Raw genomic sequence first — 13,409 nt, 5'->3', positions numbered from 1 at the left:
TGTTTGCAACGCAGGTGGGGAGGAGGCAGCCCACCTCTGTGAAGCGAAGTCCTTGGGCAGCTTCTCGGGGCTGTGGGGACTGTTTGTGTTCTGTAACTGGTCTGTCTCTTACTTGCCAATCCTGAATGAAAGCCCGCAGCCCACCGCTGGTCACAGAGCAGCCGGTGAGCCTGCAGCCAGCTGAACGGGGAATGTGATTCCTGCAAGGTGTTCTCATCCCCGAGACAGCCCCTTGGCACTGCTTCGGCCCCTCCAGAACCGAGAACTGCGCTGCCAGAAGCACAGATCTGTCACTTCAGATCTGCAGCAGGAGCTCATTTGCATCCTTTTAAGAACCTGGTTGTTAGTCACTGCAGCTCCTTGGTAAAAGGGCGGTGAGCCACCCATGCTGTTCTAAGGCAGCGAGCTTTGAGAGTTGATTACAGAGCACTCTCCTGGCATAAGTGCTGGGCTTTCTGCCACCTGCTGTACCTGTTCCCACTGTTTCAGCTTCTTGATGTTCAAAATCCTAATGCTTGCTTATGTTTAGGTAGTCCATTCAATGATAAGAGAGTGGCTCTGATCAGAAACCAGCTTTCCCATCATCCTCATTTCCAGGGCTGCACACCGGGCATTTCAGTCCCAGCTCTGTTTTGCTCTTGGCAGTGCGGCCAGTCCTTCGGTCACAGTCCAGACCTCTGATAAGGCTCATTTCCTCCAGCTAAGTTTCTGACAACAAATTTGTCATTTATTTGTCTGTAAAAACAACTTTTATCTTTGCCAAATGTAAAATCCACGTCTCGTAAGAGGAAGTGATATTGGGTTTGCAGCTGGCTGTTGAAATAAAGCAGCCCTCGGCTGGCGTGCAGCAGCAACCTGACACAGGCTGAGCCTGCATCAGGAGATGAGTGGCCGGCAGTCCCCATGGGTACAATTCAGCCTGGGACTACTGCCCAGCAATCCCCTTTGTGGGTACTGGAAGGGAACTGGTCCCAGCAGGTAAAGCTGCTGCTTAAGTACAGAATAACCCCTGAAACCATGCTAGTAGAGCTGCGTGTTGCTAAAAATTCATGGGCAGGGCTGCTTAGGTGGCACTGCACCTTGGTAGTACGTGTGGTGGGGATGGGGTCTGGACCCTGCCCTGCCCTGCTGGGGCACTCCAGTGCCTGCCTGAAACTTCCCTTTGGGCTGGAGCCTTCCTCATGCAGCCCCTTTGCAGCCTGGGATGCATGCTGCAGGGGTGCTGGGCTGCACTGCCGCCTGCTGAAGGGGATCTGTGCAGCGGTGATTCTCAGTCTCCTAGTTCAAGTTCCAGTTTGGAGTTTAAAAAAAACCAAAAGAATTGGAACTGAAACTTGGCAACAGGTTAGCTGATTTTAGCCCCTGTTTCTCCAAGTCCTGCGGACTGCTGCTCATCTTAATTAATACTAATTCACTGAATACCCGGGAACTTCTTTACTGCATGTTCATGAGTGCTGAGACCGCCCCTTCAGTCTGGCCTACAGCTAAACTGTTGAATTGTTCCTCTTTTCAGCTCCTTGGCAAACTGATCACCACCAAATCCTGAGGAGTTTGTTGTGAAGCATTTGAATAACTCGGCACTTGAGTAACCAAAGGCTGCTGCTCCCCTGCACCCAGCGCCAGGCTGGGGAGGTGCAGACAGCTGGTGGGAAGCTGCATCCTCGTCCAGCCGGGCTGCCCGACATCTGCATGAGGCCGTCTCACCTGCTATGGCCTTTCTGTTCTCTGCTGCTCACGCTGGAACTCTGGTCACTTGCTGTTCTCAATCCTATTTCTCTATGGTGTCCTGCTCACTCGTTTTGTGGGTATGTATGCGTTCAATATTCATATTCCCTTCCATAATGGTCAGAGTACTTTGCAAGCAGCTACACCTAATTGTAAATATACATTTGTACCCAGCAAGAGCGTCCACAGGGAGGGCTCCCATTATTGTCACAGCACCACAAAGACACCTGCCTCTCCCCAGGTAGCTGGTGACATTTGAAATCCTGGCGAGCGGAGCCTTTCCCTGCACCCCCAGTGCCAGCCGTGCGCCGGGCTGTCTTACGCTTTCGGCACCTAACAGCAAGGGTGGGAGCGCAAGGACGTGTTGATTTTTTTAAATCTCTGAATGCTAACTGCAAATTTGGCTTCGTAAATGGCTTAGTTTCAGTCGCTGGAGGCAGGAGGGCGGTTCCTCGTGTGATCAACTAGATACGGGCTGGCTCTAGTAGAGGCTGGTGTGCCCTCTAGTGTATTATTTATTATGAAAAAGCAGCAAGCTTCAGAGAGCCCAGCTTCTTCCCAGTCTTCTGGGAGGCTGTTCCAAGACCTCCTACGAATCATGCTCTTGGGCTCCCAATGCACTACAATAAGTAACTTTGTTTCATTAATTAATTTAATCCCAATTTTGCCTAGCCGACTATGCTGTGAATAGCTGTGGTATCCATCACCTTTATTTTAAACTACCCAAATAATTTTTTTGCTTTTTCTTTTTCCTTTGAAACCTCCATTACTTGCCTTTTTCTACCGGAGCAATTCAGAATAAGAACAACTTTCTCCCCAAAAATAGCTGCTGCCCAGAAAGGCAGCAGAGTGCCTTGGAAACCAATGATTCATAAAGAAGGGAGTCCTAGCCTTGCTTCAGGATTTGTTTTTAGCTTTGTCCCCTTGCCTTTGTAAGTAGCATAAAACAGTAACAAAGATTAAAACCAAGCAAGAAAGTCCTGACAGTGCATGGAGAAGCCATCTGAGGGAGATGAGTCAGAATATGAACAAGCTGGTGTCGATCTTGCAATAGCAGCAACCACCCTCCAGCTGTCCTTCCTGCCCCGCAGTGCAGGAGGCAACAGCTGGAATTGGGCCACCGCTCGTGGTCCAGCACTGCGCGGACACTGCCCTGTCCAGTCCTGCACATCACCCCCTGAACAGCCGTGCCGTCCCCTTGCTCTGGCAGCAGCAGGAGCTGTGATACCCTTCACTTGGGAAGCCATGGCAGCAGCTTCATGCCTCGGTTGTTCCTTTTTTGAACCTTGTGTGTTGGCATCACAGCTGAAGGCTGTTGCCCCTGTGTCTTGCTGAAGGCATGCCCAGAGGATGTCCCGCTGCTGCGCAGAGAGGGGTGTAGAGCACTCGTGTGCCAACACAGCGAGCCTTGCTCTGAGCTTCCTGCTCCTCCTGTGCCAGCTGTGGTCTGACACCGACGTGCTGGTCTGCAGCAACAGGCCTGGGACGGGAGAGGCAGCAGGCTCTGATCCGCAGCCACCCTCTCCCAGCCCCGGAGAGGCAGGAGGAACAGCGCACGCACCCTCCCCAGCTTCCTGCAAGCCCCTGGCCTGCGCTGGCTTGGATAAGCTGAAGGTACACCTGTGTCTATTCACTGCCAAGAACAAGTTTAAGGCAAGCATATGCAGGCCAGGGCCGAGCCTCCAGCGGGGTGTTCTGCAGTCCAGCCGCCTCCTGAAGCAAGCGGCACAGCTCTGCAGCTGCACTGCTTGGTGGGCCGGACACCCCGGCCTGGCACAGCCCTGCGTGCAGTGAACATGGGGCAGGCAAGCAGTGCCGAGCGTCCCAGAGGAAAGTACTGCACCAAGCCCCCCACCTTTCTTGTACCGATTGCCACGGGAGCTGGATGTCTGCTAGCTGGAAAGATCTGAGCTGATCTCTGCTGACAGAAGCCACATCAGAGCCCAGCAGACCCCAGGACAAAACTAACACGATGTGAGGCCACGCTGCTAGTGACCCTCCCGCTGCCTGTGGATGACAAGCCAGAAGAGGTGAGTTACCACCACCCTGCTGCCAGTCCCCTTTGGCTGGAGCCACAGCCCCGTCACAGCTGAAGCAAGAGACCCATCCACATACCCACACAAGCAGAGTACGTGGGAGCAGGACTCTTCTCTCTCTATTTGGTTCGTAAATCCTTTAGAGAAAGGGCTGCACCTGGGTCTGTCTGCACAGCATTTAGCATAACAAAGTCCTGCTCCTTGTTACAGTGCCAGGTCCTTCTCAATGCCAGCAGCTTTGTAGCCTCGCTGTGTTCCTTCCCAACTCCACAGAGTTGTGCAGCTGGAAAAACCTCATATTTCCCATGGCAGCTCCTTTATTTCTGCCTCTACAAACAGTGAACATGGTTAAGCCCCAGAAAATGTCCTGGACATTTTGTCACAAAACTTGCCCAACCACACCTTGAAGCACTTAAGTGACCCACTTTTTTTTTTTTTTTTTTTAAATAAAATCAGCCATCAGCTTAGGGCAATGTACAACTGTAATTTTCACCCTGACAGGTTTGAGATGCTATTTCCATGGGAGAACAGCTGGAAAGCTGACAGAGCTGTGTGATGATGACCGCTTCCACACAGCGTTAAAAGCAGTCGCGAGCGTGTGTTACGATGGACTCGGGAGAAGACTGGATTTGCATTTGTACAGTTAAAAAGTCACCTGGACCCCCTGTGATAGGGTACAGCTTGGACACAGCGTGAAGGCAGCGGCAAAGTTTGGGCTTAGGCCCCAGCTGAACACCTGGGTAGAAACCTGCTCCCCACCCCCTACCACTGCTATCTTCTCCGGGGCAATGGTCGCGCTCTGCGCCATCACTCGTAATAGACAAAGGAAAAATCCCAAAATCCTGTTCTGTTCGGATGCTTTTTCAGGCGTGCCAGGCTACGATGATTGATGTATTTCACAAACTTCATCGTTTCTTTGTCTCTATAAATTAAGGCCAAGCAGTTGTCCTCTGGATTCACTGTCAGCAGCTAGAAGACAGGAAAGAAAAGCAAGAAACTAGTTCCACAAGAACAGCTTTGATATCATTCTGAGGAAGAAACAAACAAAACAGTTTCACAATCTAGTCAGAACAAGGGTCTGGGATTAGAAAACGAACTATGTCACTATTTTTCTTTTAATACTCCTCAACCTGAAGCATGTATTAGACAGTAAGGGAATCTGGACTTATTAGTACGGCTGCTCGGCCCTGTCACTAGTACTGATACTGAGGGTGACCTGAGTAAAGAGCACGTCCCTGGAAGGGAACAGCCCTGTGTCCCTCCCTGGGTGCAGCTGGCATTAGGCACTGTCGGAGCCTGAAACTTAAGCTTCAAGCGAACGCTAGCCTCTTGCAGCTGAAGACAGAGCCACACCCACGAGCGGTAATTCGGGCAAAAAGGCTCTGGTGCGATGCTGAGCCCCCTCAGGATTGCGTTAACCTTACGACAAAGTGGAATTATGCCTCTGCACCCTAAACAATTTTATCTATTTTGCAGCTAGCAACTGAGGTCCTTACCTCTTCATCTTCACCTTTGGCAATGTAGGAAGTGAAGCCACCATATTCTGGATCCCAGTCTTAACACAGAAAAGAAAGATTCTTAGAAAGTTCGGTGCTGTCCCAGCTCTACAGAGCCTTACTGGAGATTCCTTTTTTCCACCCCACTCCCCACAGTTACTGGATACAGGACACCCCCATTTTACCTCTTGCTAGTCTATTTTTTTTCTTCTGTTCAAAAACTACTCGAAGCAAACATACTGGATTTGCCTTTTACCCAGACAAGCCCTGTAAGGTTGCTTGGCTCTCTTCTTGCAGGGAGAGCAGTTCTGCCTTAGCAGATATGCAAAGGCTTTCAGTATGATCGCAGGCATGGGCTGAGTGGTTTAAACCATGTGTTCTGGGCTCAGCTGGTCCTAAATGCTGACGTTTAGGTTCTTGTTTTCACCACTATCTAACTAGCCATCAACCAAAAATGCCTAGACATGCCTAAAGTAACTTTTGAAAACCCTGGGCTTTGTGAATTTGGAGGTGCTGGTGATTTTGATGAGAAAAGGGGCAAAATGGAACATTTTTAGCATGGTGTTCTGGCCCCCTGACCCTCCACTGTGGCCAGAGCCATTGCCGAGTGAGAGATCTGGAGGACACAGCCTTTCCCTCTGTCCCAAGCGCCACCTCCTGGCTCCAGCCGGAAAGGTCAAAGCTGATCCCAAGGCCACAATCCCAAATCTTTGTGTAAGGACTACCGAAACCAGGGTTTACACAGAAACGAGGACTAGGATGAAGTCCATGGAGCCGTTCTGTGTAGGAAAAAGCAGGGAAATTTTGGCTATTGCAGCACTTCTGAGAATTCAGAAGCCTCTCCTTTATGCAAACCTTGCAAGGAGAGTCCAACATCTCTGTTGTGTCCACTTACCCTCGCAGCCGCAGAAGAAGAGCAGGTCGAGAGCAAATTCTGTTGCTTGAGTGTCATGGACTAGAGTATAGTGCCTGTGGGTCCAGCGCCTCAGCTCCCCTGCACACACAGGGGTTCCTGAGCCTAGAAGCAGAAACAAACAAGCCAGGGAGAACAATGGGGTGCTTTAGTTTATCCAGTTCTTCCTTTTTTGTTTTGTCCCCCCTTGGATTTACGGCAGAGCTCTGACCCTCAAAAGCCAGCAACCAATCTGCTCTGGAAATACCCCGGAACTACCAGATACTTCAGCGAAGGAGGATATTGCTCTGAACTCGCTCTTTGTGTGCCATCCTAGGAGGTATGTCAGAATTTGGGGAAGCTTTTTTTTTTTTTTTTCTCATGGCTCTAGCTCAGTTTTCAATCTGTGCAGCCACAAACTACGCCCTCTTCGTACCTGAGTTTAAAAGCACACAGCGGCAACATGACAGAAGAGGTAGATGACTCGCCATGGAAATCAGAAAAACAAAGCCTCTGTACCAGGTAAGTGTTCTGGTGGGATTTTCAGGAGGATTTGGGGTTTTTTTTATTACCTTTTATTCCAGTGTCGGTTAACTTGCCTGACTCTGTGCAAGATGAGCATTTTTTAAACTTCAAAGCTGCTGTTTTAAATAAACAGCACCAATCCATGAATCCACAATTAATCTAACCTTGTATAGCAATGGCATCTCATTGCTGACAACTAAGTGGTTATTTCATCTGACAGTGTTTTCTGAAAAGTTAAATCCTAGTTTTGGGGATCAGTTTTCTAATTCTAAAATTACCTTTACTTGTGATCTGTTCGCTTTCTTCCTTTTGATTTGGTCTCATTCTGCTTTATATGAAGCAGGAGTATGTGGATGTAGAAACCATGTAACTATTGGCAAAAGACTATCTGGTAACTAACATCCCCTCTCCTCCCCATGCCTTAGTGGGTCCTACAGAAGTCCCACCCTTAAGACTTAGGTCTGTTCAAAACAGTATCTTCAAGTTAGTCATTATTTTATTCCAAATTATTTTGCGACGATCACTTATTTTGGATATCCAATATGACATGCTTCAAGTCTTACGTTTGTGCTAGTGCCTTGTGCTGGCTGCAGTACAAGGTGAAATCTTAGTTCCCTGGAAATCATTGGGAATTCTGCTGCCAACATCCTCAACATCAGGATTCTGGTCAAGTCCTTTCACGCTGCTGCTGCTTGACTTACCATTCTGCGTCTCACTCTCTTGTGCTTCGGGGATGTTGTCTGGCTGATGGGCATTGCTATCAGTGTGTTGTTCAGTCTCTTCCTGCTCAGCTTTGGGACTGTGGGGCCCAGCGGTGTCTGCTGCTCTTCCTTCCCCAGCATCCTCATCCTCATCAGAGGGAGCCAGGAAGTGCAGCTTTAGGCCAGTGAAGTTGGAAAGCAGTAAGAACAAGGCCTCAGAGCGTAAGAACTGCAGGAATTTCTTCAGCACATCAGGGAGGCTGTCTTCCTCTGCTGTCTCATAGAGCCTGAAAGACAGCAAATGTATCAGCAGATGTATCTCCCTGTCGGAGAACCAACAAGGACCATGTCCATGGGCGCAGCATCAACCAGTGCAGCCTCATGGCAGATCCTGCTCGGTCTGATCAATAGGCACAGGGTGCTGTCACTCCCCACCTTTTATTGGCAGGCCCCCGGCTGCTCCACTGGATGTCTTTGCTTTCCAAAGCTTCACATAGCAGTTGGTATTTGTCTTTCTAGGAGAGAAAGATAGTGCAGAAACTTCAACATTTAGCCCCCACGTCTCCCTTGGTGTGCTAGAAGCAGCCATCCTCTGCTCTCAGGAAAGGCATACTCATTTTTTTTCTAACTCGTCTGAGGCTCCTAAGGGGTGCTGAACTGAGGGGCATAACCTGGTGGGCATCATGGCTTTTCAATGCCAGTGACCAGCAAGTATCAAACGCTACTCGGATTGTCTGCTGGGTGAGAATGCAGCTTCACTGAGATAGGGATGGCCAGTAAATGAGAGGTAAATCAGCTTTGAGAAGAAAAGCGTTTCAAGTAAGACCAGAACGATTATGGGTCATTGGTTTCATACACAGGTTGAGTTCCCCAAGTGCTGCAAGAGGCTGAGGAACAGGGAAGGACACTCTGGTCACTACAAGGCCAGGAAGCAGGGAGGATGATATGTGTTTCCATCCTTCTGCTTTGTTTCCTGTAGGAAATAATGTTGGACCAAATTTTGTGATTTCTTTTATGAGTCCTTATGCAACAGTGTAACAGCAGGCAGAGGGGATAGTTGAGGTTGGAAGGGACCTTCTGGAGGTCATCTAGTCCATTCTCCTTTAGAGTGTGAAACCAGATGGTGTCATGCAAGCCCTTGCTCAGCCTGTAGGACATGTGGTACCTACCAGCCTGGTGACCTGTTCTAGCAGACCACATCAGATTGAACCACTGCGCTCACCTTAAGAAAATCCTTCAGGAGAATTTCTGATCGCTCCTCAAATTCCTCCTGGATTTGAGCTTGGGCGTCCATGTCCAAATAAACAAGATTGATCCACTCATACAAGATTTCATGCTGGAAGGGAAATGGATTTGAATGCTGAATTTGCAAAAGTAAAAAGGATCCCCCAATTCCCCCTTACCCTCCAGCTGGCAAGAGGACTGGATTCCTACACACACATCCCCTCCATTCCTTTCTATTTTTTTTTAATTGCACCACTAGTATTTGCTGCATTCTCTGCACTATTGTAGGCATGGAAAAAGTAGAGAGTCAGGAAAGAGATACAAGATATACAAGAAGGAAACTAGCTATGAATTTATGGACAGGAAAAAAAAGAGAATGGGATAAGTTAAAGATTAAAGCATCCCCAAGCATCAGTGCATCCCCTTACAGGTATTCCAGGGACATGAAAGCAACAGAAATGCAGATAAGCAGATCGAGGCTTGTTACTCACATCATAGGGGATGTGTGGGCTCCTGAGCAAGGGAGTTTCAACGTGGCGTGCAGGTCTGGCTATTGACAGGCCGTGAAACCAGCCGCTCACAGACAAGCGGCACTTCTCCTCAGACAGAACCTCTGACACCTGGAACAACGTTGAGCAGCACGTTACTGTTTAGACTACAAAGCATTCAAGGACCAGCTGTCACAGGCACGATGTAGACTCGTCAGAGGTAGGACTGACCTGGCTCCAGAGAGCCTACTGCATACACAGAGAAGTCACACCAGGGCTAGACCAGGCAGGATTATTCTTAGTTTACAGAAAGAGGGTTTAAAGCAAACTTCGATGCTCAAATCCATTGTAGGTTTCCAGAATCCCAGTCCAAGCTTTTACTCCAAGCTCCCAGCAGAATCCATTCCCTCTGAGAGCTTTGAGTCATTCTGTTATTACAAGTAATACTATTTGAGTTTTCTACCAGTTGTTCTGTTGAAGAAGCAGCTATCATAGGCTGCAAAAATTAGCCGTCACAGCTTAATTGGGAACTCAGAAATCACTGAGCATCTGCAGGCCACAGCAGACTGTATCAGTCTACTTTTGTGTGTTTTAATTTTTAGGAAGTGCTGTAATACAAGCCATCATGAAGGGCATTTGCCTGATGCTTTTGGCTCTGGATTAAAGGTCTACCTCTCTGTCGGCAACCCTCTGTCCCAGCATTTAACCTGGTCTGTGAAAACCCTTGGTTTTCGCACAGTGGTGGCCACCGTTAAATCTCAATTTCGTCAGGTTACACACTGAGGTAAATTAGGCTAAACTGAGCAATTTCACATTCTAGAGTGCTGTACTGCAATGGCAGAGCGAAGAGAAAGCCATCCCCTTATGACTGGTTGCTAGCCACAAACTCTGAATTTTTGAATAGCACATAAAGACTTTGTGATGGGTTTTTTTACTTTATTTTTTAGAACAGGAAGAAGAAACACACTCTGTTCCAAAAAGGTTTTGGCTCTTATTGATTGTTACAGAGCTGTAGCAGCCCTTTCCTTGCATGACTTTGAGGTGTTCTAGGTTATCTGGAATGGCTACTGAATCTTAAATCAACTGGTAAATGGAAACCAGAAACTGCCTGCCGTTGGAAGCTCATGGACCCACTCTGCTCAGCAAACACCCACAGCTTTATGTGTTATCTCCTGAAGGAGCGTACACCACAAATGCTCAAATGCCCAATCTCTGAGAGGGCTTTAAGGCTGGCATGTACTGTGAAGGCTGCGTACCAGTCCGACCCTTACAGGGCCTGAGGGTAATTCACAGACTCTATGCTTTACTGACAAAAAGGTCAAATAAATGATTGAGTGCTTCAGCAAATACTCTGGGCACAAGCAGCGAGGTCCAGATCTGGGAGGCTTTGATTCATGGTACTCCCAGTTGAGTTTAATGCTTATTTTACAAATAAGTTTATTATTTAAGCTGAGTTTATTGCCTGTGTTGACAGAGCATCAGTGTAACAGAGACAGTACAAAGGACTCTGCATAGTGCTGTTCCATGGGATTTAAGTTTAGGTCAGTAGGAGGCAGTCACAAGGCTAAGTGGAACATGGATTTTTATGACAAGATTAAATCACTACCTGAAAACAATTAGGGCAGTGGCCAAGCAGATGTTTCTGTTAGTTAATTGTAAGACATAAATAACAGAAAAGTAAAACCCTAAGCTGTCTAGGTGAGGACATGCCTGACCTACATCACTGATCGTCTTCCTCTCCAGCCTTCTGCTCTTTGGCCCCGTTATAACCTGTGGTCCTCTCAAGCACACAGGAGTTTCAGATTTCAGTTGGGTATTTGGATCATGCAGTTCCACAGATTACTCATCCTGTTTCCAGACATCTTCTTTATGCTACTTATCAGCATTTTTGCTGTAGGGCACCACACTGCATCTGTGTTCCAGAGGCGGTACAGCCATATCTGCACAGTGCCCCGCAGGCAAGGCAAGTGCTGAAGAACCCTTCTGGAGCAAAGTAATGGTGTGAAAAATGTGAGCTAGTTTAAAACAAGCAAACAAACAAAAATCTCTCTCCTTGCCATAGCCAAATCCACAGCAGTGGCTTGCCTGGAGAGCAACACAAAACAGAAACGGAAATTTCCTCCCCTCAGGATGATGAAGCTAGACTGACAGTTTAAAGTTGTCAGTTCTTGTCCTCCTTAAAGTCCTCGCACTTAGCATGAGTATCACCCACACTTCACCCTTTCCCTTCTCCCTCCCTATCAGGACTGTAATAACACACAGAATGAACAACCACAACAATGAGAATTAAAAAAAAAGGAACAAAAGACAGCTCCTTGCCTGGTGGAAAGAGACTGGAGACACTTCAAAGAAAACCAGTGTATTCCATGAAGGCACTAACGACTTGACGATCTGCTGTGGCTGAAAGTGTTCTGGGGAAGAAGAAAATATACTCCGGTTAAGATACGAACTGGAACTCACTAGAAACTGCCATTTCTCTCTGACTTCATGACATTGTGACTGGTGAGAAACTTGTGTCTAAGGGATGGAGCTCAGAGCAAGGGCTTGATGAAGAATCAGTGGACTTCTGTTGCTGGAAAGGGAAGTTATCTCCATCGCTTTAGAGTTCCAAGCACAGTTACTGGCATCGCTTCCATCCTGCCTTCACTCCTGGCCCTTGCAAAAAAGCAGGGTGGGGGAAAGATTCCCCTTTTCTTTAGCTTCTCCTTTTTCTCTGCTGTCACCCATTAGCATTGTCTGCAACGACTGACTGCTACAGCCCATCTCTAAGGTGCAAATTTTACAAATACATCAGCTTCTTTGGACTAAGGAGAAACTCTTTATCTTCCTTGTATTGTTCAAGGAGAGAGTTGGGGGGCACATAAGCTTCATCTTTTTCAGCCATCTCAGGCGGAGCTCCGAGCTCTTACCATCTGTGCTGTACAGGTCCAGCGTTCCCCCGTCGCTTTTCTCCCAGGGTGGGACGAGGTACAGGATGAAAGCAATTCTCCGACCTTCCAGCTCATCATCGTGGCACAGCAAGACATCTGTAATTACACACGTTTTGCTGCAGCAGCACCTTTCCAGTACACGCATGATTCATTCCAATGTCTGCTTCCCACCTTTGTCCTCACAAGAATACAACAAGAAAAAACATGTCCCTTCCAAGAACTGCATTTTCACTCGTCAGCATCGCCTGCCCAGGATTTGCAAGACTTAACTTCTGTGGGATTCCACTACAATCGGCAGATTAGCTCGCTCTGAAGGTACAGGCGCTTACAGCTTGTCATCCACCCCACAGCTGTCACTGGGCACAGGGGACAGAGATTCCTGACTTAAATAACGATTCAAGATCTGTTAAATACAGAGCTGCCCTCTGAGTAGGCTTGTTGCTGGAATAGAGGGGATGGAGAGTCCTGGGAACAGAAAAGTTGGACCAACAATTGGTTACACAAAAGACTTTTTAGCAGTAGAGCTGACAGCAGTAAAAGTTTTCCTCTTCCCACAGTGATTTTTCATGACTAAAAGGCTAAGAGCAGTTGTAACCTGGACTCACTGAGGTGACATTTTAGCATCGGGCTTCACAAACTCAACTGTGGCATTTGGAAGCTGAATACACCACCCTTTTGCATGAAAGCAAACATAGTCTGAACATTTCCAAACAGGTAAGGGCTTGCAACAACACTGAGCCGAGTTAAAGCCATCAGCAACATGACAACAGCAACAGTTTTTCCGTAACTGGGACTTCATTTTCTGAGACACTGATTTGCTGCTGATAACTTCTAGGACCCTCTGGCACTACAAAGGGGTTGTGGTGGGTTATGTAATTAGGTGTTCTGTAGATGTACGGTTCCCTATACACCCACAGAAGCTTTGGGGAAAGGACTGCTTATAGACTGACCAGTATATTCGTATTTAGCACAAGAGATGTCAATGGTTGGCTCCAGCTCTATCTGGGTCACAGCAGAAAGCCACACTCGGAATTCTTCACAAAGAGCATGCCTGAGAGGACAAGCACAAGGTAAGTGCACTCCAGCATTATCAAACATATCACCGTAGCCTAGACTAATTTATTATCTCCCAACTATTTTAACAGTTAAAGCTGCTGCCGGTGACAGTGTATTCCTGTAGAACCACACAGGAGCTGGCAGGGAGAACACCCCATCGCTGACAACAACCAGCAGCGAGGGTGAAACCGGTTGTAAGGAAACAGGGAAGTGACAGACACCCGGGGGCTGAATCCGACTGCACCGCGACTTCAGTGCCACGGCGCTCATGGAGCAGATTCAGCTCCTCGGGGCCGGTTTCTGGCCTGACCACGGCCGCAGCCCCTCGCCTCCCCG

General features: G+C 48.0%; 1 protein-coding gene across 1 annotated transcript; it reads right to left on the bottom strand.

Moving 5' to 3' along the window:
* Positions 1–4,568: 4,568 nt before the first annotated feature.
* OGFOD1 (2-oxoglutarate and iron-dependent oxygenase domain containing 1) lies at positions 4,569–13,068 on the bottom strand (the record flags this gene model as incomplete). Its single annotated transcript, XM_010084476.1, has 10 exons — positions 4,569–4,730; positions 5,258–5,316; positions 6,153–6,275; positions 7,376–7,662; positions 7,811–7,890; positions 8,598–8,711; positions 9,091–9,219; positions 11,407–11,498; positions 11,997–12,113; positions 12,968–13,068. Coding segments are annotated over 10 exons (1,264 nt in total), but the record flags the coding sequence as incomplete, so codon positions are not given.
* Between the last annotated feature and the right edge of the window lie 341 nt (positions 13,069–13,409).

This window comes from Pterocles gutturalis, unplaced genomic scaffold (genome assembly GCF_000699245.1).
Source record: "Pterocles gutturalis isolate BGI_N339 unplaced genomic scaffold, ASM69924v1 scaffold50900, whole genome shotgun sequence".
Classification (NCBI taxonomy): Eukaryota; Metazoa; Chordata; class Aves; order Pterocliformes; family Pteroclidae; genus Pterocles; species Pterocles gutturalis.
The sequence above is the reverse complement of the archived record's forward strand: the minus strand, read 5'-3'. Positions and strand labels throughout refer to the sequence as shown.